Source organism: Oncorhynchus keta, unplaced genomic scaffold, assembly GCF_023373465.1.
Source record: "Oncorhynchus keta strain PuntledgeMale-10-30-2019 unplaced genomic scaffold, Oket_V2 Un_contig_5577_pilon_pilon, whole genome shotgun sequence".
Lineage (NCBI taxonomy): Eukaryota > Metazoa > Chordata > Actinopteri > Salmoniformes > Salmonidae > Oncorhynchus > Oncorhynchus keta.
The window spans coordinates 35,001-57,260 of NW_026288377.1; the positions used below are offsets into that span (position 1 = coordinate 35,001).

General features: G+C 48.0%; 2 protein-coding genes across 2 annotated transcripts in view; both read right to left on the reverse strand.

Moving 5' to 3' along the window:
* The window catches only part of LOC127925441 (ryanodine receptor 2-like), a gene marked incomplete at its 3' end in the record, with an annotated part of 31,676 nt that extends 29,601 nt beyond the window's left edge, over positions 1–2,075 (reverse strand). The window contains exon 1 of the mRNA XM_052510312.1: positions 1,849–2,075. Within this exon, the coding sequence (XP_052366272.1) occupies positions 1,849–2,070 (222 nt within the window). The remainder of the gene's footprint in view (positions 1–1,848) is intronic.
* Positions 2,076–5,653: 3,578 nt separating this feature from the next.
* Positions 5,654–22,260, reverse strand: part of LOC127925442 (ryanodine receptor 2-like) — a 150,323-nt gene continuing 133,716 nt past the window's right edge. The window contains exons 18-20 of the mRNA XM_052510313.1: positions 20,567–20,775; positions 12,221–12,395; positions 5,654–5,850 (exon numbers count right to left, since the gene is read on the reverse strand). Of these exons, the coding sequence (XP_052366273.1) occupies positions 5,654–5,850; positions 12,221–12,395; positions 20,567–20,775 (581 nt within the window). The remainder of the gene's footprint in view (positions 5,851–12,220; positions 12,396–20,566; positions 20,776–22,260) is intronic.

Consider the following 22,260-nt stretch of genomic DNA (forward strand, 5'->3'; position numbering starts at 1 on the left):
TAAACACAGTCCAGTTCATCTACTCACGACCACTCATGCTGTAAACACAGTCCAGTTCATCTACTCACAACCACTCATGCTGTAAACACAGTCCAGTTCATCTACTCACGACCACTCATGCTGTAAACACAGTCCAGTTCATCTACTCACGACCACTCATGCTGTAAACACAGTCCAGTTCATCTACTCACGACCACTCATGCTGTAAACACAGTCCAGTTCATCTACTCACGACCACTCATGCTGTAAACACAGTCCAGTTCATCTACTCACAACCACTCATGCTGTAAACACAGTCCAGTTCATCTACTCACGACCACTCATGCTGTAAACACAGTCCAGTTGACGACCACTCATGCTGTAAACACAGTCCAGACAGAAGGAGACCGCTCATGCTGTAAACACATCCAGTTCATCTAGAAGGAGACCACTCAGACAGAAGGAGACAGATCCAAGGAGATTTGCATATAGGCCTACTGCATCTCTGATTGGTTACGGTGCACCAGTCTGTGTCGAGAAGTGCGCTCTGCCTATCTCTTGCATAGTTCATTTTGTTTTCGGTACGTTGCATTAAAAGTGTCTAATATTGGGTTGATTTGATCATAATTACCACAGTAAAGGGACACGTTGATAGTGTTAACTAACAGAGAAAATTAGAGGGAGACAGAAGGAGACAGAAGGAGATAGATTTTGGGATGCAGAAAGTGACAGTCCAGTTGAAGGAGACAGGAGGAGACAGAAGGAGACAGTTGAGACAGTTAACTAACAGAGAAAACTCTGAGTGAAAGACAGAAGCTTCTCTGCAGAGAGGGAGACAGCACTCGCACAGCTTAGGAGACACTTGTGTGTATTAAATGTATGTAGATATTAATAACGTTTTCCTCCTAAGAGTGGAGAAGGAGTTTTGAGGAGACAGAAGGAGACAGGAGGAGACAGGAGGAGACAGAAGGAGCCAGAAGGAGACAGAAGGAGAAAGAAGGAGCCAGAAGGAGACAGAAGGAGACAGGAGGAGACAGGAGGAGACAGAAGGAGAAAGAAGGAGACAGAAGGAGACAGAAGGAGACAGAAGGGGATGGAAGGAGACAGAGACAGAAGGGGATGGAAGGAGACAGAGACAGAAGGAGATGGAGACAGAGACAGAAGGACATGGAGACAGAGACAGAAGGAGACAGAAGGAGACAGAAGGAGAGAGAGGAGACAGAATGAGACGGAGACAGAAGGAGACAGAAGGGAGACAGAAGGAGACGGAGACAGAAGGAGACGGAGACAGAAGGAGACAGAAGGAGACAGCATGAGACAGAAGGAGACAGAGGGAGACAGAAGGAGACAGAGACAGAAGGAGACAGAAGGAGACAGAAGGAGACGGAGACAGAATGAGACATAAGGAGACAGCGACAGAAGGAGATGGAGACAGAAGGAGACAGGAGGAGATGGAGACAAAAGGAGATGGAGACAGAAGGAGACAGAGGGAGACAGAAGGAGACAGGAGGAGACAGAATGAGACGGAGACAGAAGGAGACAGAAGGAGACGGAGACAGAATGAGACAGAAGGAGACGGAGACAGAAGGAGACAGGAGGAGACAGAATGAGACGGAGACAGAAGGAGACAGAAGGAGACAGAGACAGAAGGAGACAGAAGAGACAGAAGGAGACGGAGACGGAGACAGAAGGAGACGGAGACAGAATGAGACAGAAGGAGACAGAAGGAGCGAGAAGGAGACAGAGATAGAAGGAGACAGAGACAGAAGGAGATGGAGACAGAGACAGAAGGAGATGGAGACAGAGATAGAAGGAGAAAGAGACAGAAGGAGAAGGAGACATCATCATCATCATCATCATCATCAGCACCTCGAAGTCGGACACGGTCTCAAAGTCGTCCAGATCTTTCTTAGAGGAGAAGGAGAAGCCCCCGCCAGACTGTAGCGTCCCGCCAGGTGACTTGGCCAGCACCTCGTTACACTCTATAGGCATGCTGAGGCGATAGAAGGTGATGTCTGGGTTACTGTTCTGGGAGCCGAACGACCTCTGGGTGACCTTGAGACACGGGAAAGTATCCACGGTGCCGTCCATCCTCGTGACCTTTTAGAAAGACCAGACGACAAAGGGAACAGGGCATTATGGGGGAGTCATCTGGTTGAATAGCCATACGATACCAGGTCAACATAGGTCTGTGGGTCTGGGTAAAGCACCAGACAAATCCTTGGAACTATTATCATTAATATGAGTTTTTATAGGTTATCAACATAGCACCGGTTTGTGTCAAGAACTGCAACGCTGCCGGGTTTTTCACGCTCAACAGTTTTTCCATGTGCATCAAGAACGGTCCACCGTACCAAAGGACATCCAGCCAACCTGACACAACTGTTGGAGAAGCATTGGAGTCAACATGGGCCAGCATCCCTGTGGAACGCTTTCAACACCTCGTAGAGTCACCATGGGCCAGCATCCCTGTGGAACGCTTTCAACACCTTGTAGAGTCAACATGGACCAGCATCCCTGTGGAACGCTTTCAACACCTTGTAGAGTCAACATGGACCAGCATCCCTGTGGAACGCTTTCAACACCTTGTAGAGTCAACATGGGCCAGCATCCCTGTGGAACGCTTTCAACACCTCGTAGAGTCAACATGGGCCAGCATCCCCTGTGGAACGCTTTCAACACCTTGTAGAGTCAACATGGGCCAGCATCCCCTGTGGAACGCTTTCAACACCTTGTAGAGTCAACATGGGCCAGCATCCCCAGTGGAACGCTTTCAACACCTTGTAGAGTCAACATGGACCAGCATCCCTGTGGAACGCTTTCAACACCTTGTAGAGTCAACATGGACCAGCATCCCTGTGGAACGCTTTCAACACCTTGTAGAGTCAACATGGACCAGCATCCCTGTGGAACGCTTTCAACACCTTGTAGAGTCAACATGGGACCAGCATCCCTGTGGAACGCTTTCAACACCTTGTAGAGTCAACATGGACCAGCATCCCTGTGGAACGCTTTCAACACCTTGTAGAGTCAACATGGGCCAGCATCCCTGTGGAACGCTTTCAACACCTTGTAGAGTCAACATGGACCAGCATCCCTGTGGAACGCTTTCAACACCTTGTAGAGTCAACATGGGCCAGCATCCCTGTGGAACGCTTTCAACACCTTGTAGAGTCAACATGGACCAGCATCCCTGTGGAACGCTTTCAGACACCTTGTAGAGTCAACATGGGCCAGCATCCCTGTGGAACGCTTTCAACACCTTGTAGAGTCAACATGGGCCAGCATCCCCTGTGGAACGCTTTCAACACCTTGTAGAGTCAACATGGGCCAGCATCCCCTGTGGAACGCTTTCAACACCTTGTAGAGTCAACATGGGCCAGCATCCCTGTGGAACGCTTTCAACACCTTGTAGAGTCAACATGGACCAGCATCCCCTGTGGAACGCTTTCAACACCTTGTAGAGTCAACATGGGCCAGCATCCCTGTGGAACGCTTTCGACACCTTGTAGAGTCAACATGGGCCAGCATCCCTGTGGAACGCTTTCAACACCTTGTAGAGTCAACATGGGCCAGCATCCCCTGTGGAACGCTTTCAACACCTTGTAGAGTCAACATGGGCCAGCATCCCTGTGGAACGCTTTCAACACCTTGTAGAGTCAACATGGGCCAGCATCCCTGTGGAACGCTTTCAACACCTTGTAGAGTCAACATGGGCCAGCATCCCTGTGGAACGCTTTCAACACCTTGTAGAGTCAACATGGGCCAGCATCCCTGTGGAACGCTTTCAGACACCTTGTAGAGTCAACATGGGCCAGCATCCCTGTGGAACGCTTTCAACACCTTGTAGAGTCAACATGGGCCAGCATCCCTGTGGAACGCTTTCAACACCTTGTAGAGTCAACATGGGCCAGCATCCCCTGTGGAACGCTTTCAACACCTTGTAGAGTCAACATGGGCCAGCATCCCTGTGGAACGCTTTCAACACCTTGTAGAGTCAACATGGACCAGCATCCCTGTGGAACGCTTTCAACACCTTGTAGAGTCAACATGGACCAGCATCCCCTGTGGAACGCTTTCAACACCTTGTAGAGTCAACATGGGCCAGCATCCCTGTGGAACGCTTTCAACACCTTGTAGAGTCAACATGGGCCAGCATCCCTGTGGAACGCTTTCAACACCTTGTAGAGTCAACATGGGCCAGCATCCCCTGTGGAACGCTTTCAGACACCTTGTAGAGTCAACATGGGCCAGCATCCCTGTGGAACGCTTTCAACACCTTGTAGAGTCAACATGGGCCAGCATCCCTGTGGAACGCTTTCGACACCTTGTAGAGTCAACATGGGCCAGCATCCCTGTGGAACGCTTTCAACACCTTGTAGAGTCAACATGGGCCAGCATCCCTGTGGAACGCTTTCAACACCTTGTAGAGTCAACATGGACCAGCATCCCTGTGGAACGCTTTCAACACCTTGTAGAGTCAACATGGGCCAGCATCCCTGTGGAACGCTTTAGACACCTTGTAGAGTCAACATGGGCCAGCATCCCTGTGGAACGCTTTCAACACCTTGTAGAGTCAACATGGGCCAGCATCCCTGTGGAACGCTTTCAACACCTCGTAGAGTCAACATGGGCCAGCATCCCTGTGGAACGCTTTCAACACCTTGTAGAGTCAACATGGGCCAGCATCCCTGTGGAACGCTTTCAACACCTTGTAGAGTCAACATGGGCCAGCATCCCTGTGGAACGCTTTCAACACCTTGTAGAGTCAACATGGGCCAGCATCCCTGTGGAACGCTTTCAACACCTTGTAGAGTCAACATGGGCCAGCATCCCTGTGGAACGCTTTCAACACCTTGTAGAGTCAACATGGGCCAGCATCCCTGTGGAACGCTTTCAACACCTTGTAGAGTCAACATGGGCCAGCATCCCTGTGGAACGCTTTAGACACCTTGTAGAGTCAACATGGGCCAGCATCCCTGTGGAACGCTTTCAACACCTTGTAGAGTCAACATGGGCCAGCATCCCTGTGGAAGGCTTTCAACACCTCGTAGAGTCAACATGGGCCAGCATCCCTGTGGAACGCTTTCAACACCTTGTAGAGTCAACATGGACCAGCATCCCTGTGGAACGCTTTCAACACCTTGTAGTCAACATGGGCCAGCATCCCTGTGGAACGCTTTCAACACCTTGTAGAGTCAACATGGACCAGCATCCCTGTGGAACGCTTTCAACACCTTGTAGAGTCAACATGGGCCAGCATCCCTGTGGAACGCTTTCAACACCTTGTAGAGTCCATGACCCGGGAATCGAGTCTGACTGAAGAGTGGGCAGTGACTCTTCTCAGTCCTCAGTGTAGGTTACCAACATAGATTGTTACAAAAAAAAATAGTTTTTACTTTACCTTTATTTAAAACTAGGCAAGTCAGTTAAGAACAAATTCTTATTTTCAATAACGGCCTACTGGGGAACAGGGGGGTTAAACTGCCTTGTTCAGGGTGGTCAGCAACACATATAAAAAGAGGCTTATAAACAGAGGTTCACTTATCAAACTCTACACACAATGACACCAGGGGAGCAGGGTCAAGGTTCAAGGACAGTCTTGTCAACAGAACGTGTTTTGTAAGGCAACATGGCTAAACAGGATAGCGACTGGACCCTCACCTCAATGTGTTCATGCTGCGGAGGTACGGGGATGAACTGAGACAGTCTTGCTGAGCCACATGGTGAGGTCTCTGTTCATGTTGACGCCGAAGGGCTCGTAGCCTTCCTGAAGACCACAGATGGTGAAGTACTTCAGCGTGCTCACGTCCTTACCAAAGTTCATCCTCCCAACCTGGCAAACACCCAGGCTGCACACCGGGATGAAACCTGCAGAGAGGACAGAGAGGACATTGCTATGTTAACCATTAGAAGAACGTAAGCTTTGACCAAGCCACAGCCCTTTGGGAAGGAGCCAGAACGGTTCTTATCTAATCCTAACCAGTAGGTAACAACATCAATGTGTTCTGGACACTCCGCCTGCTGAGTAATAACATGGCTATATACAGGGGGTACCAGGTAATAACATGGCTATATACAGGGAGTACCAGGTAATAACATGGCTATATACAGGAAGTACCAGGTAATAACATGGTTATATACAGGGGTACCAGGTAATAACATGGCTATATACAGTACTGAGTGGGAGTACAGGTAATAACATGGCTATATACAGGAGTACCAGGTAATAACATGGCTATATACAGGTAGTACCAGGTAATAACATGGTATACAGGGGGTACCAGGTAATAACATGGCTATATACAGGGGGTACCAGGTAATAACATGGCTATATACAGGGAGTACCAGGTAATAACATGGCTATATACAGGGGTACCTTGTAATAACATGGCTATATACACAGTGGGTACCAGGACTGAGTGGATGTGCAGGGGTATGAGGTAATAACATGGCTATATACAGGGTACCAGTACTGAGTGGATGAGCAGGGGTATGAGGTAATAACATGGCTATATACACAGGGTACCAGGTAATAACATGGCTATATACACAGGGTACCAGTACTGAGTGGATGTGCAGGGGTATGAGGTAATAACATGGCTATATACACAGGGTACCAGGTAATAACATGGCTATATACACAGGGTACCAGAGTACTGAGTGGATGTGCAGGGCATGAGGTAATAACATGGCTATATACAGGGGTACCAGTACTAAGTGGCTATATGTGCAGGGGTATGAGGTAATAACATGGCTATATATACAGGGTACCAGGTAATAATGGCTATATACACAGGGTACCAGTACTGAGTGGATGTGCAGGGGTATGAGGTAATAACATGGCTATATACAGGGGGTACCAGTACTGAGTGGATGTGCAGGGGTATGAGGTAATAACATGGCTATATACACAGGGTACCAGTACTGAGTGGATGTGCAGGGGTACGAGTAATAACTTGGCTATATACACAGGGTACCAGTACTGAGTGGATGTGCAGGGGTACGAGGTAATAACATGGCTATATACACAGGGTACCAGTACTGAGTGGATGTGCAGGGGTATGAGGTAATAACATGGCTATATATACAGGGTACCAGTACTGAGTGGATGTGCAGGGGAGGTAATGACAGGTAATAACATGGCTGCAGGGGTATGATAATAACACAGGGTTCCAGTACTGAGTGGATGTGCAGGGTATGAGGTAGCAGTATACTGAGGTAGATAATGTACATATAGTTATGGGTAAAGTGACTAGGGCAACAGGGTAGATAATAGACAGTAACAGCAGCATGTGTAACGACTCAAAAGACAAGTACAAAAAGGGTCCATGCAGATCGTTAAATAGTTAACCAATAGCTACCCGGACTAACTATTTAGCAATGCTATGGCTCGGGAGTAAGAAGCTGTTCAGGACTTGGTGCATCGGTATAGCGGAGTTGTCGTGTGGTTGCAAGATGAACAGTCTATGACTTGGGGATAGAAGCTGTTCAGGACTTGGTGCATCGGTACGGCTTGTCGTGTGGTTGCAGAGAGAACAGTCTATGACTTGGGGATAGAAGCTGTTCCTGGACTTGGTGCATCGGTACGGCTTGTCGTGTGGTTGCAGAGAGAACAGTCTATGACTTGGGGATAGAAGCTGTTCTGGACTTGGTGCATCGGTACGGCTTGTCGTGTGGTTGCAGAGAGAACAGTCTATGACTTGGGGATAGAAGCTGTTCCTGGACTTGGTGCATCGGTACGGTTGTCGTGTGGTTGCAGAGAGAACAGTCTATGACTAGGTAGGGGTAGAAGCTGTTCAGGACTTGGTGCATCGGTACGGCTTGTCGTGTGGTTGCAGAGAGAACAGTCTATGGCTTAGGGGAGTAGAAGCTGTTCAGGACTTGGTGCATCGGTACGGCTTGTCGTGTGGTTGCAGAGAGAACAGTCTATGACTTGGGGATAGAAGCTGTTCCCGGACTTGGTGCATCGGTACGGCTTGTCGTGTGGTTGCAGAGAGAACAGTCTATGACTTGGGGATAGAAGCTGTTCCTGGACTTGGTGCATCGGTACGGCTTGTCGTGTGGTTGCAGAGAGAACAGTCTATGACTTGGGGATAGAAGCTGTTCCTGGACTTGGTGCATCGGTACGGCTTGTCGTGTGGTTGCAGAGAGAACAGTCTATGACTTGGGGATAGAAGCTGTTCCTGGACTTGGTGCATCGGTACGGCTTGTCGTGTGGTTGCAGAGAGAACAGTCTATGACTTGGGGATAGAAGCTGTTCCTGGACTTGGTGCATCGGTACGGCTTGTCGTGTGGTTGCAGAGAGAACAGTCTATGACTTGGGGATAGAAGCTGTTCCTGGACTTGGTGCATCGGTACGGCTTGTCGTGTGGTTGCAGAGAGAACAGTCTATGACTTGGGGATAGAAGCTGTTCCTGGACTTGGTGCATCGGTACGGCATCGTGTGGTTGCAGAGAGAACAGTCTATGACTTGGGGATAGAAGCTGTTCCCGGACTTGAAACATGTAGGTATTACAGACTGAGTGAGGGAGAGGTTGAAGACACGTGCCAGCTAGTCAGTGGTCTGAGCACACATCCTGGTAATGTGTCTTGTGAATGTTAATAACATGTTTAAAAGTCTTAGTCACATCGGCTATGGAGAGCGAGATTACACATTCACCTGGAACAGCGGGTCATCTAATGCATGGTTCAGTATTGCTTGCCTCGAAGCGGACATAGAAGGAATTTAGCTTGTCTGGTAGGTTCGCGTCAGTGGGCAGTTCGCGGCTGGGTTTCCCTTTGTGATCCGTGATAGCTTGCAAGCCCTGCCACATCCGGACGAGGGTCAGAGACAGACTAACACGGTAGGGATTCAATATTAGTCCTGATTGATACTTTGCCAGTTTGATTGCTGTCGGAAGTCGTAACAGATTTCTTATAAGAGTCCGGCTTAGTGTCCCGCTGTTTGAAACCGGCAGCTCTAGCCTTTAGCTCAGCGTGGATGTTGCCTGAAATCCATGGCTTCACATGGGATATGTACGACGGTCAGTGTGGGGACGATGTCATCGATGCCCTTATTAATGAAGCCGGTGACTGATGTGGTAAACTCCTCAATGTTATCGGATCATATCATCTACACTGATTGAAGTGGATTTAACAGGTGACATCAATAAGGGATCATATCTTTCACCTGGATTCACCTGGATTCACCTGGATTCACCTGGATTCACCTGGATTCACCTGGATTCACCTGGTCAGGCTGTGGCATGGAAAGAGCAGGAGTTCATAATGTTTTGTCCACTCAGTGTAGATGAGAACTCTCTTGGTAAATAGTAGTGTCTACAGCTTATCATGAGGTATTCTATCTCAGGTGAGAAAAAAACTTGAGACTTCCTTAACATTAGAGATCGCGCACCAGCTGTTGACAGCGCACCTTGTCTCCCCCACCTTCCCTGAGGCTGCCGACCGGTCTTGATGATGTGTAGAAAAGGCAACGAGATGTACAGTATATTATCCATATCCTTGTTCAGTCACGATTAGGACAAAAAAATAATATTACCGTCTTTTATTTTAGGTCCCGTTGATAGGACGAGAATGGAACACGTCCAGTAGTTTGTGACTAGATGTTCGGCGACTGCCAACCGTTTGGTTTAAGTCGGTTAGACAGCATCAGCAAAGTGACAGGAAAGCTCCTCTCCAGACAGAACATCTCATGGGGTGGTGGGTAGGACAGACTAACACATTCTGACAAATAGATGGTGTTGATGTTGAGAGTAAGCCAACAGACAGACAGGGGTTGACAGTAGGACTAACACAAGACTAGACACATAGGGTGGTGTAGACAGTAGGACAGACTAACACATAGGGTGGTGTAGACAGTAGGACAGACTAACCATAGGGTGGTGTAGACAGTAGGACAGACTAACACATAGGGTGGTGTAGACAGTAGGACAGACTAACACATAGGGTGGTGTAGACAGTAGGACAGACTAACACATAGGGTGGTGTAGACAGTAGGACAGACTAACACATAGGGTGGTGTAGACAGTAGGACAGACTAACACATAGGGTGGTGTAGACAGTAGGACAGACTAACACATAGGGTGGTGTAGACAGTAGGACAGACTAACACATAGGGTGGTGTAGACAGTAGGACAGACTAACACATAGGGTGGTGTAGACAGTAGGACAGACTAACACATAGGGTGGTGTAGACAGTAGGACAGACTAACACATAGGGTGGTGTAGACTAACACATAGGGTGGTGTAGACAGTAGGAGGACAGACTAACACATAGGGTGGTGTAGACAGTAGGACAGACTAACACATAGGGTGGTGTAGACAGTAGACAGACTAACACATAGGGTGGTGTAGACAGTAGGACAGACTAACACATAGGGTGGTGTAGACAGTAGGACAGACTAACACATAGGGTGGTGTAGACAGTAGGACAGACTAACACATAGGGTGGTGTAGACAGTAGGACAGACTAACACATAGGGTGGTGTAGACAGTAGAACAGACTAACACATAGGGTGGTGTAGACAGTAGGACAGACTAACACATAGGGTGGTGTAGACAGTAGGACAGACTAACACATAGGGTGGTGTAGACAGTAGGACAGACTAACACATAGGGTGGTGTAGACAGTAGGACAGACTAACACATAGGGTGGTGTAGACAGTAGGACAGACTAACCATAGGGTGGTGTAGACAGTAGGACAGACTAACACATAGGGTGGTGTAGACAGTAGGACAGACTAACACATAGGGTGGTGTAGACAGTAGGACAGACTAACACATAGGGTGGTGTAGACAGTAGGACAGACTAACACATAGGGTGGTGTAGACAGTAGGACAGACTAACACATAGGGTGGTGTAGACAGTAGGACAGACTAACACATAGGGTGGTGTAGACAGTAGGACAGACTAACACATAGGGTGGTGTAGACAGTAGGACAGACTAACACATAGGGTGGTGTAGACAGTAGGACAGACTAACACATAGGGTGGTGTAGACAGTAGGACAGACTAACACATAGGGTGGTGTAGACAGTAGGACAGACTAACACATAGGGTGGTGTAGACAGTAGGACAGACTAACACATAGGGTGGTGTAGACAGTAGGACAGACTAACACATAGGGTGGTGTAGACAGTAGGACAGACTAACACATAGGGTGGTGTAGACAGTAGACAGACTAACACATAGGGTGGTGTAGACAGTAGGACAGACTAACACATAGGGTGGTGTAGACAGTAGAACAGACTAACACATAGGGTGGTGTAGACAGTAGGACAGACTAACACATAGGGTGGTGTAGACAGTAGGACAGACTAACACATAGGGTGGTGTAGACAGTAGGACAGACTAACACATAGGGTGGTGTAGACAGTAGGACAGACTAACACATAGGGTGGTGTAGACAGTAGGACAGACTAACACATAGGGTGGTGTAGACAGTAGGACAGACTAACACATAGGGTGGTGTAGACAGTAGGACAGACTAACACATAGGGTGGTGTAGACAGTAGGACAGACTAACACATAGGGTGGTGTAGACAGTAGGACAGACTAACACATAGGGTGGTGTAGACAGTAGGACAGACTAACACATAGGGTGGTGTAGACAGTAGGACAGACTAACACATAGGGTGGTGTAGACAGTAGGACAGACTAACACATAGGGTGGTGTAGACAGTAGGACAGACTAACACATAGGGTGGTGTAGACAGTAGGACAGACTAACACATAGGGTGGTGTAGACAGTAGGACAGACTAACACATAGGGTGGTGTAGACAGTAGGACAGACTAACACATAGGGTGGTGTAGACAGTAGGACAGACTAACACATAGGGTGGTGTAGACAGTAGGACAGACTAACACATAGGGTGGTGTAGACAGTAGGACAGACTAACACATAGGGTGGTGTAGACAGTAGGACAGACTAACACATAGGGTGGTGTAGACAGTAGGACAGACTAACACATAGGGTGGTGTAGACAGTAGGACAGACTAACACATAGGGTGGTGTAGACAGTAGGACAGACTAACACATAGGGTGGTGTAGACAGTAGGACAGACTAACACATAGGGTGGTGTAGACAGTAGGACAGACTAACACATAGGCTGGTGTAGACAGTAGGACAGACTAACACATAGGGTGGTGTAGACAGTAGGACAGACTAACACATAGGGTGGTGTAGACAGTAGGACAGACTAACACATAGGGTGGTGTAGACAGTAGACACACTGACCTTCCCAAACCTCAAAGTCCTTGAAGGCCAGTTCCGACCCTGAGTGGTCCAGGAGCACCTCTCCGTTGTGCGTGAACATCATGGTGTGTTCGTTCAGATCCACCATACAGCCCACCACGTCACCTGGACCCCAGGACCTGCCGAAGTGCTCGTTACCCTGGTGCCACAGCTGGGCCTGGGACACACACAGGGATACACAGTATTCAGACCCCCCTTCCCCCACATTCTGTTACATTACAGCCTTATTCTAAAATGTATTAAATTAAATTAAAATCCTCATCAATCTACACACAATACACCATAATAACAAAGTGAAAACAGGTTTAAAAACAGAGACCTAATTTACATAAGTATTTTGCTATGAGACTCTAAATTGATCTCAGGTGCATCCTGTTTCCATTGATCATCCTCGAGATGTTTCTACAACATGGAGTCCTCCTCTGGTATTATTTGGAAAGACACACACACACCTGTCTATGTAAAGGTCCCACAGTTGACAGGGAATGTCAGAATAAAACAAAAAAAAACCAAGCCATGAGGTGGAAGGAATTGTCCGTAGAGCTCAGAGACAGGATTGTGTCGGGGTACAGATCTGGGGAAGGGTACCAAAACATGTCTGTAGCATTGAAGGTCCCCAAGAACACAGTGGCCACCATTATTCTTAAATGGAAGAAGTTTGGAACCACCAAGACTCTTCCTAGAGCTGGCCGCCCGGGCAAACTAAGCAACCATAGGGGGGAAAGGGCCTTGGTCAGGAGGTGATTGGTCAGGGATGTTCACTCTAACAGAGCTCCAGAGTTTCCTCTGTGGAGATGGGAGAACTCTCCCTCTCTGCACCCTCCTCCCTCTTTCTCTCTCTCACTCTCCCTCTTTGCCCCCGACCCCCCCACTCCCTCTCCATCCCCCCTCTATAATTACATGGAGAGTCCTTGAATCCTCAATCAGCCAAAGCATTCAGTCTATTTCCAGTCCAACAATGTACTGGCTCCCCCTCCACTCCGTCCCACGCACACACACTTCTACGTGACCCCTCATCGTCCTCTCGCAGAGCAGAAATAGCTCCCCATTCTCCCACCTGATTCTGCAGTGTGATCCCAAACGGCACCCTATTCCCTCTGTAGTGCACTACGTTTTGCCCAGGATCCATAGGGCTCTGATCAAAAGTAGTGCACTACATAGGAATAGGGTGCCATTTGGTTTAGTACACAGAGCTGTGATGTGAGTCACTCTGCTGCTCTCTGCCCACTGAGAGAGAGTAGGGCAGTCCAATGAATGGGCTTCTACACAGTCACTACGGGAGATCTTTCTCGAGCCCAGTTTAATTGTGTAAAATAGTTTTTTTCTCTCTCTAAATGATTAAACTAGAGAAATACAGTGAGTGGACAAAACATTAGGAACACTTTCCTAATATTTGAGTTGCACCCCTCAGAACAGCCTCGATTCGTCGGGTCATGGACTCTACAAGGTGTCTGAAAGAGTGACACAGGGGATGCTGGCCCATGTTGACTCTACAAGGTGTCTGAAAGAGTGACACAAGGGATGCTGGCCCATGTTGACTCTACAAGGTGTCTAAAGCATTCCACAGGGATGCTGGTCCATGTTGACTCTACAAGGTGTTGAAAGCGTTCCACAGGGATGCTGGTCCATGTTGACTCTACAAGGCAGGAAAGTTCCACAGGGATGCTGGCCCATGTTGACTCTACAAGGTGTTGAAAGCGTTCCACAGGGATGCTGGCCCATGTTGACAAGGTGTTCGTTCCACAGGGAAGGTGTTGAAAGCGTTCCACAGGGGATGCTGGCCCATGTTGACTCTACAAGGTGTTGAAAGCGTTCCACAGGGATGCTGGTCCATGTTGACTCTACAAGGTGTTGAAAGCGTTCCACAGGGATGCTGGTCATGTTGGCTGGATGTCCTTTGGGTGGTGGACCATTCTTGATACACTCAGGAAAACTGTTGAGGGTGAAAAACCCAGCAGCGTTGCAGTTCTTGTCACAAACCGGTGCCCCTGGACCCTACTGACCATACCCTGTTCAAAGGCACCTGAATATTTTGCCCATTCACCCTCTACAATAGCACACATACACAATCCATGTCTCTATTGTCTCAAGGCTTAAAAATCATTATTTAACCCATCTCATCCCCCTTCATCTACATGTCTCCTCCCCTTCATCTGCATGTCTCCTCCCCGTCATCTACATGTCTCCTCCCCTTACTCTACATGTCTCCTCCCCTTCATCTCCACATGTCTCCTCCCCTTCATCTGCATGTCTCCTCCCCTTAATCTACATGTCTCCTCCCCTTCATTTACATGTCTCCTCACCGTCATCTACATGTCTCCTCCCCTTCATCTGCATGTATCCTCCCCTTCATCTGCATGTCTCCTCCCCTTCATCTACATGTCTCCTCCCCTTCATCTACATGTCTCCTCCCTTCATCTACACTGATTGAAGTGGGGTCATATCTTTCACCTGGATTCACCTGGTCAGTCTCTGTCATGAAAAGAGTTCCTAATGTTTCATCCACTCAGTGTTACTACTCTCCTTTCTCCTGACTCCACATGTTACAGGGACATAACACTCAGTGTTACTACATACAAGCTGATGTTCTGACCACGTCCCCAGTGTTACTACATGAGACAAGCTGATGTTCTGACCACGTCCACTCAGTGTTACTACATGAGACAAGCTGATGTTCTGACCACAAGGTCCACCAGACAGGGATGTCACCCCCTTGACTCTATAACCTCAGATTGATGCTGATGGTGCCATCAAAAGTTATAGTACTGCTGATGTTTAGGGTTCCAGAGAGTGAGACAGAGAGAAGAGATGTTGGGTGGAGAGAGACGTTCCACAGGGAGGGGGAGGAGAAAGAGAGGGAGAGAGAAGAGATGCTGGGTGAGGGAGAGGATCTTTCAGCGTTCCCACAGGGATGCTGGATGTTCAAGGTGACAGAAAGCATGGGGGATGCTGGTCCATCAGGGGTGTTGAAAGAGAGTTCCACAGGATGTGGCCCCATAGAGACTCTACAAGAGACAGGATGCTCATGAGACTAGAGAGAGAGAGAGAGAGATTTGACTCCACTCATGAAACAGAGAGAGAGAGAGAGAGAGAGAGAGAGAGAGAGAGTTGAGAGAGAGAGAGAGAGAGAGAGAGAGAGAGAGAGAGAGAGAGAGAGAGAGAGAACTAGGAGATGTTGACTACAAGTGTGGAAATCACAGGGATGAGAGGAGAGAGAGAGAGAGAGAGAGAGAGAGAGAGAGAGAGATGGACTCAATGAGAGAGAGAGAGAGCACCTGAGAGAGAGAGAGATGTCTCCTCTCCCGTCATCTGCATGTCTCCTCCCCCTACTCTACAGAGAGAGAGAGAGAGAGAGAGATTCACCTGGAGTGATGAAAAGAGTTCCTAAGAGACTCAGAGAGAGATTACAGAGAGAGAGAGTGTTACTAGAGAGAGAGAGAGTCCAGAGTGTTAGAGAGAGAGAGAGAGAGAGAGAGAGAGAGAGAGAGAGAGAGAGAGAGAGAGAGAGAGAGAGAGAGAGAGAGAGAGAGAGAGAGAGAGAGAGATCAAGAGAGAGAGACAGAGAGAGAGAGGGAGAGAGAGAGAGGAGAGAGAGAGAGAGAGGGAGAGAGAGAGAGAGAGAGACAGAGAGAGAGAGAGAGAGAGAGAGAGAGAGGGGAGAGAGAGAGAGAGAGAGAGAGAGAGAGAGAGACAGAGAGAGAGAGAGAGAGAGAGAGAGAGAGAGGGAGAGAGAGAGAGAGAGAGAGAGAGAGAGAGAGAGAGAGAGAGAGAGAGAGAGAGAGAGAGAGAGAGAGAGAGAGAGAGAGAGAGGGAGAGAGAGAGAGAGAGAGAGAAGAGACACAGAGAGAGAGAGAGAGAAGAGAGGGAGAGAGAAGATGGGAAAGAAGAAAGAGGGAGTAGAGTTCCCGTGTGGTATGTACATTTAAACAGTGCATTCAAGCCAAACCTTTTGCCTCCATTCATGATTTGACTGTCTAGTGACATGAGTGATTAACACTTCTCAGGTTGGCAACTTCAATCACAATGCAACACTATGTAGCTGTCTTCTACAAGCTCTATTTCCAGTTTCAATGTGTTTTTTTTTTACATGTTGTTGTGTTATAGACTAAATTAAAAATGATTTAAAAAAAATAATCTCACTAATTTACACACAACACCACATAATGAAAAAGTGAAAAGGTGTTTTTAGACATTTTACTTGTTGAAAATCTCATTCTTCAGGCTTTTTTTCTCCACTTCCTGTCTGATACACATGCCCAAAGTAAACTGCCTGTTGCTCAGGCCCAGAAGCCAGGATATGCATATAGTTGGTACCATTGGATAGAAAACACTCTGTCGTTTGTAGAAATGTTAAAATAATGTATGAGACTAACACAATTGATATGGTAGGAGAAAATCCAAAGAGAGACCATTTTTTTTAAATGGATTTTTACAATGGATAAGCTATGAGTCCTATGCTATTCCAGCACCCAGATTGCAATTCCCATGGTTTCCACTAGATGTCAACAGTCTTTTTTTTCAAGGTTTCAGGCTTGTTTCTTGAGTTTTGGTACAGGGAGTCTGAGTTGGAAATCAGTCTGTGCACACGAGACTAAAAAGGATGTGCACTTGCTAATTTAGCTTTTCTATTGAACATAATTCTTTCCGTATGTAATATTATAGTTGGGTTACATTTTAGGATGAAGTAGAAATGTATTATGACTTGTTTAACTAAGTTTAGCAGTAACTTTTTGGGTTCCTTTCTCTGCATGTTGAACGAGTGGATTACTCAAATCGAGGGCGCCAAATAAACAGACCTTTTGGGATATAAAGAAGGATTTTATCTAACAAAACGACCATGCATGTTGTAGCTGGGACCCTTGGGATTGCAAATCAGAGGAAGAATTTCAAAAAGTAAGTGCATATTTAATAGCCCTTTGTGATTTTACGAAGCCTGTGCTGGTTTTGATGTGAGGCTCCGTCCTCAAACAATCGCATGGCATGCTTTCGCTGTAAAGCATATTGTAAATCGGACAATGCAGTTAGATTAACAAGAATTTAAGCTTTTAATCAATATAAGACACTTGTATGTACCTAGATGTTTAATATCCTTAATGTTTATGATTATTTATTTGAATTGCAGCCCTCCAATTTCGCGGGAATTTGTCGAGAGGTGTCCTGCTGACTAAGTATTCACACCCCTGAGTCAATACTTTGTAGAAGCACCTTTGGCAGCGATTACAATTGTGAGTCTTTCTGGGTAATTTTCTAAGAGCTATTACAATTGTGAGTCTTTCTGGGTAAGTCTCTAAGAGCGATTCCAGGTGTGAGTCTTTCTGGGTAAGTCTCTAAGAGCAATTCCAGGTGTGAGTCTTTCTGGGTAAGTCTCTAAGAGCGATTCCAGGTGTGAGTCTTTCTGGGTAAGTCTCTAAGAGCGATTCCAGGTGTGAGTCTTTCTGGGTAAGTCTCAAAGAGCGATTCCAGGTGTGAGTCTTTCTGGGTAAGTCTCTAAGAGCGATTCCAGGTGTGAGTCTTTCTGGGTAAGTCTCTAAGAGCGATTCCAGCTGTGAGTCTTTCTGGGTAAGTCTCTAAGAGCGATTCCAGGTGTGAGTCTTTCTGGGTAAGTCTCTAAGAGCGATTCCAGGTGTGAGTCTTTCTGGGTAAGTCTCTAAGAGCGATTCCAGCTGTGAGTCTTTCTGGGTAAGTCTCTAAGAGCGATTCCAGCTGTGAGTCTTTCTGGGTAAGTCTCTAAGAGCGATTCCAGCTGTGAGTCTTTCTGGGTAAGTCTCTAAGAGCGATTACAGCTGTGAGTCTTTCTGGGTAAGTCTCTAAGAGCGATTCCAGGTGTGAGTCTTTCTGGGTAAGTCTCTAAGAGCGATTCCAGGTGTGAGTCTTTCTGGGTAAGTCTCAAAGAGTCATTACAGCTGTGAGTCTTTCTGGGTAAGTCTCTAAGAGCGATTCCAGGTGTGAGTCTTTCTGGGTAAGTCTCTAAGAGCGATTCCAGGTGTGAGTCTTTCTGGGTAAGTCTCTAAGAGCGATTCCAGCTGTATTTCCACACCTGAATTGCGCAACATTTTCCTATTATTATTTTCTAATAATAACTTTCTAATATTCTAAGCTCTTGTCAAATTGGTTGTTGATCATTGCTAGACAGCCATTGCTAGACAGCCATTTTCAGGTCTTGTCAGTTCTTGTGCTCAGCCCAGTCAAAACTGTTCGCTGCTCTGGCCCCCAATGGTGGAACAAACCCCCTCACGACGCCAGGACAGCGGAGTCAATCACCACCTTCCGGAGACACCTGAAACCCCACCTCTTTAAGGAATACCTAGGATAGGATAAGTAATCCTTCCCACCCCCCTTTAAGATTTAGATGCACTATTGTAAAGTGACTGTTCCACTGATGTCATAAGGTGAATGCACCAATTTGTAAGTTGCTCTGGATAAGAGCTCTGCTAAATGACTTAAATGTAATGTAAATGTAAATGTACATTTTCACGTAGATTTAAGCCAAAACTCTAACCCGGCCACTCAGGGTCATAGGTCATCGTCCTGCTGAACTGTGAATTCACCTCCCAGTGTCCTGGTGGAAAGCAGACTGAACCAGGTTTTCCTCTAGGATGTTGCTTGTGCTGAGCTCCAGTGACTGGGTGTTGCTTGTGCTGAGCTCCAGTGACTGGGTGTTGGTTGTGCTGAGCTCCAGTGACTGGGTGTTGCTTGTGCTGAGCTCCAGTGACTGGGTGTTGCTTGTGCTGAGCTCCAGTGACTGGGTGTTGCTTGTGCTGAGCTCCAGTGACTGGGTGTTGCTTGTGCTGAGCTCCAGTGACTGGGTGTTGGTTGTGCTGAGCTCCAGTGACTGGGTGTTGGTTGTGCTGAGCTCCAGTGACTGGGTGTTGGTTGTGCTGAGCTCCAGTGACTGGGTGTTGGTTGTGCTGAGCTCCAGTGACTGGGTGTTGCTTGTGCTGAGCTCCAGTGACTGGGTGTTGGTTGTGCTGAGCTCCAGTGACTGGGTGTTGGTTGTGCTGAGCTCCAGTGACTGGGTGTTGCTTGTGCTGAGCTCCAGTGACTGGGTGTTGGTTGTGCTGAGCTCCAGTGACTGGGTGTTGGTTGTGCTGAGCTCCAGTGACTGGGTGTTGGTTGTGCTGAGCTCCAGTGACTGGGTGTTGGTTGTGCTGAGCTCCAGTGACTGGGTGTTGCTTGTGCTGAGCTCCAGTGACTGGGTGTTGCTTGTGCTGAGCTCCAGTGACTGGGTGTTGCTTGTGCTGAGCTCCAGTGACTGGGTGTTGGTTGTGCTGAGCTCCAGTGACTGGGTGTTGCTTGTGCTGAGCTCCAGTGACTGGGTGTTGCTTGTGCTGAGCTCCAGTGACTGGGTGTTGGTTGTGCTGAGCTCCAGTGACTGGGTGTTGGTTGTGCTGAGCTCCAGTGACTGGGTGTTGGTTGTGCTGAGCTCCAGTGACTGGGTGTTGGTTGTGCTGAGCTCCAGTGACTGGGTGTTGGTTGTGCTGAGCTCCAGTGACTGGGTGTTGGTTGTGCTGAGCTCCAATGACTGGGTGTTGCTTGTGCTGAGCTCCAGTGACTGGGTGTTGCTTGTGCTGAGCTTCAGTGACTGGGTGTTGCTTGTGCTGAGCTCCAGTGACTGGGTGTTGCTTGTGCTGAGCTCCAGTGACTGGGTGTTGGTTGTGCTGAGCTCCAGTGACTGGGTGTTGGTTGTGCTGAGCTCCAGTGACTGGGTGTTGGTTGTGCTGAGCTCCAGTGACTGGGTGTTGGTTGTGCTGAGCTCCAGTGACTGGGTGTTGGTTGTGCTGAGCTCCAGTGACTGGGTGTTGGTTGTGCTGAGCTCCAGTGACTGGGTGTATTGATACACCATCCAAAGTGTCATTAATAACTTCACCAGGCTCAAAGCGATATTCAATGTCAGCTTTTTTATGTTTACCCATCGACCAATAGGTGCCCTTCTCTGTGAGGCATTGGGAAACCTCCCTGGTCTTTGTGGTTGAATAAACACTATTATTGGCACACAGAGTGAGTCCATGCAACTTATTATATTCAGGGTTATTGACATGCTCAGCTTTTCTTTTATACTGACTGACTCTGACATGTCAGCTTTTCATTTATACTGACTGACTCTAGAAATGTCAGCTTTTCTTTTTTAATTAATTTGTTAAAAAATTCTAAAAACATAATTCCACTTTGTCATTGTGGGGTATTGTGGGTAGGCCACTGACACAACATCTCAACTGAATAAGGTGCTCTGATAGTTCTGTGAACACTTATGAAGGTCTAGAGACGTTGTAAACTTCTTCTACATGTTCAAACATTTATTTTAAACGTGTGAGGGAATTCCTGACTCACCTTGAACCCGTCGAAGACGAAGGCGTGTTGGTCAGAGCCCAGCTCCTGGTCCGGTAGACAGCCAGGCCGTGCCCAGCCGACCCTCATCTCCCCTGACGTCAGCACCTCAAACTCAAAGTACCACTTCCCAGCGTTCACACTGTACGTCTTCTCAGCTCGGAAGATACGGAACCGCTCAGCAGACATGTTACTGGTGTCTGTCCTGGCTGCTGAAACAACAGGTTCTTGTGCTCAGCCAGAAGACATGTTACTGGTGTCTGCCCTGGCTGCTGAGACAACAGGGTCAGAGGACATGTTACTGGTGTCTGCTGAAACAACAGGGTCAGAAGACATGTTACTGACGTCTTCTCAGCTCGGAAGACTGGAACCGCTCAGCAGACATGTTACTGGTGTCTGCCCTGGCTGCTGAAACAACAGGGTCAGAAGACATGTTACTGTACGTCTTCTCAGCTGGAAGATACGGAACCGCTCAGCAGACATGTTACTGGTGTCTGCCCTGGCTGCTGAGACAACAGGGTCAGAGGACATGTTACTGGTGTCTGCTGAAACAACAGGGTCAGAAGACATGTTCTCAGCTCTCAGTGAAGATACGGAACCGCTCAGCAGACATGTTACTGGTGTCTGCCCTGGCTGCTGAGACAACAGGGTCAGAAGACATGTTACTGGTGTCTGCCCTGGCTGCTGAAACAACAGGGTCAGAGGACATGCCACTGGTGTCTGCCCTGGCTGCTGAGACAACAGGGTCAGAGGACATGTTACTGGTGTCTGTCCTGGCTGCTGAAAACAACAGGGTCAGAAGACATGTTACTGGTGTCTGCCCTGGCTGCTGAAACAACAGGGTCAGAGGACATGTTACTGGTGTCTGTCCTGGCTGCTGAAACAACAGGGTCAGAAGACATGTTACTGTACGTCTTCTCAGCTCGGAAGATACGGAACCGCTCAGCAGACATGTTACTGGTGTCTGCCCTGGCTGCTGAGACAACAGGGTCAGAAGACATGTTACTGTACGTCTTCTCAGCTCGGAAGATACGGAACCGCTCTGCAGACATGTTACTGGTGTCTGTCCTGGCTGCTGAAACAACAGGGTCAGAAGACATGTTACTGAGTCTTCTCAGCTCGGAAGATACGGAACCGCTCAGCAGACATGTTACTGGTGTCTGCCCTGGCTGCTGAGACAACAGGGTCAGAAGACATGTTACTGGTGTCTGCCCTGGCTGCTGAGACAACAGGGTCAGAAGACATGTTACTGTACGTCTTCTCAGCTCGGAAGATACGGAACCGCTCAGCAGACATGTTACTGGTGTCTGCCCTGGCTGCTGAGACAACAGGGTCAGAAGACATGTTACTGGTGTCTGCCCTGGCTGCTGAGACAACAGGGTCAGAAGACATGTTACTGGTGTCTGCCCTGGCTGCTGAAACAACAGGGTCAGAAGACATGTTACTGTACGTCTTCTCAGCTCGGAAGATACGGAACCGCTCAGCAGACATGTTACTGGTGTCTGCCCTGGCTGCTGAGACAACAGGGTCAGAAGACATGTTACTGTACGTCTTCTCAGCTCGGAAGATACGGAACCGCTCAGCAGACATGTTACTGGTGTCTGCCCTGGCTGCTGAGACAACAGGGTCAGAAGACATGTTACTGGTGTCTGCCCTGGCTGCTGAAACAACAGGGTCAGAAGACATGTTACTGTACG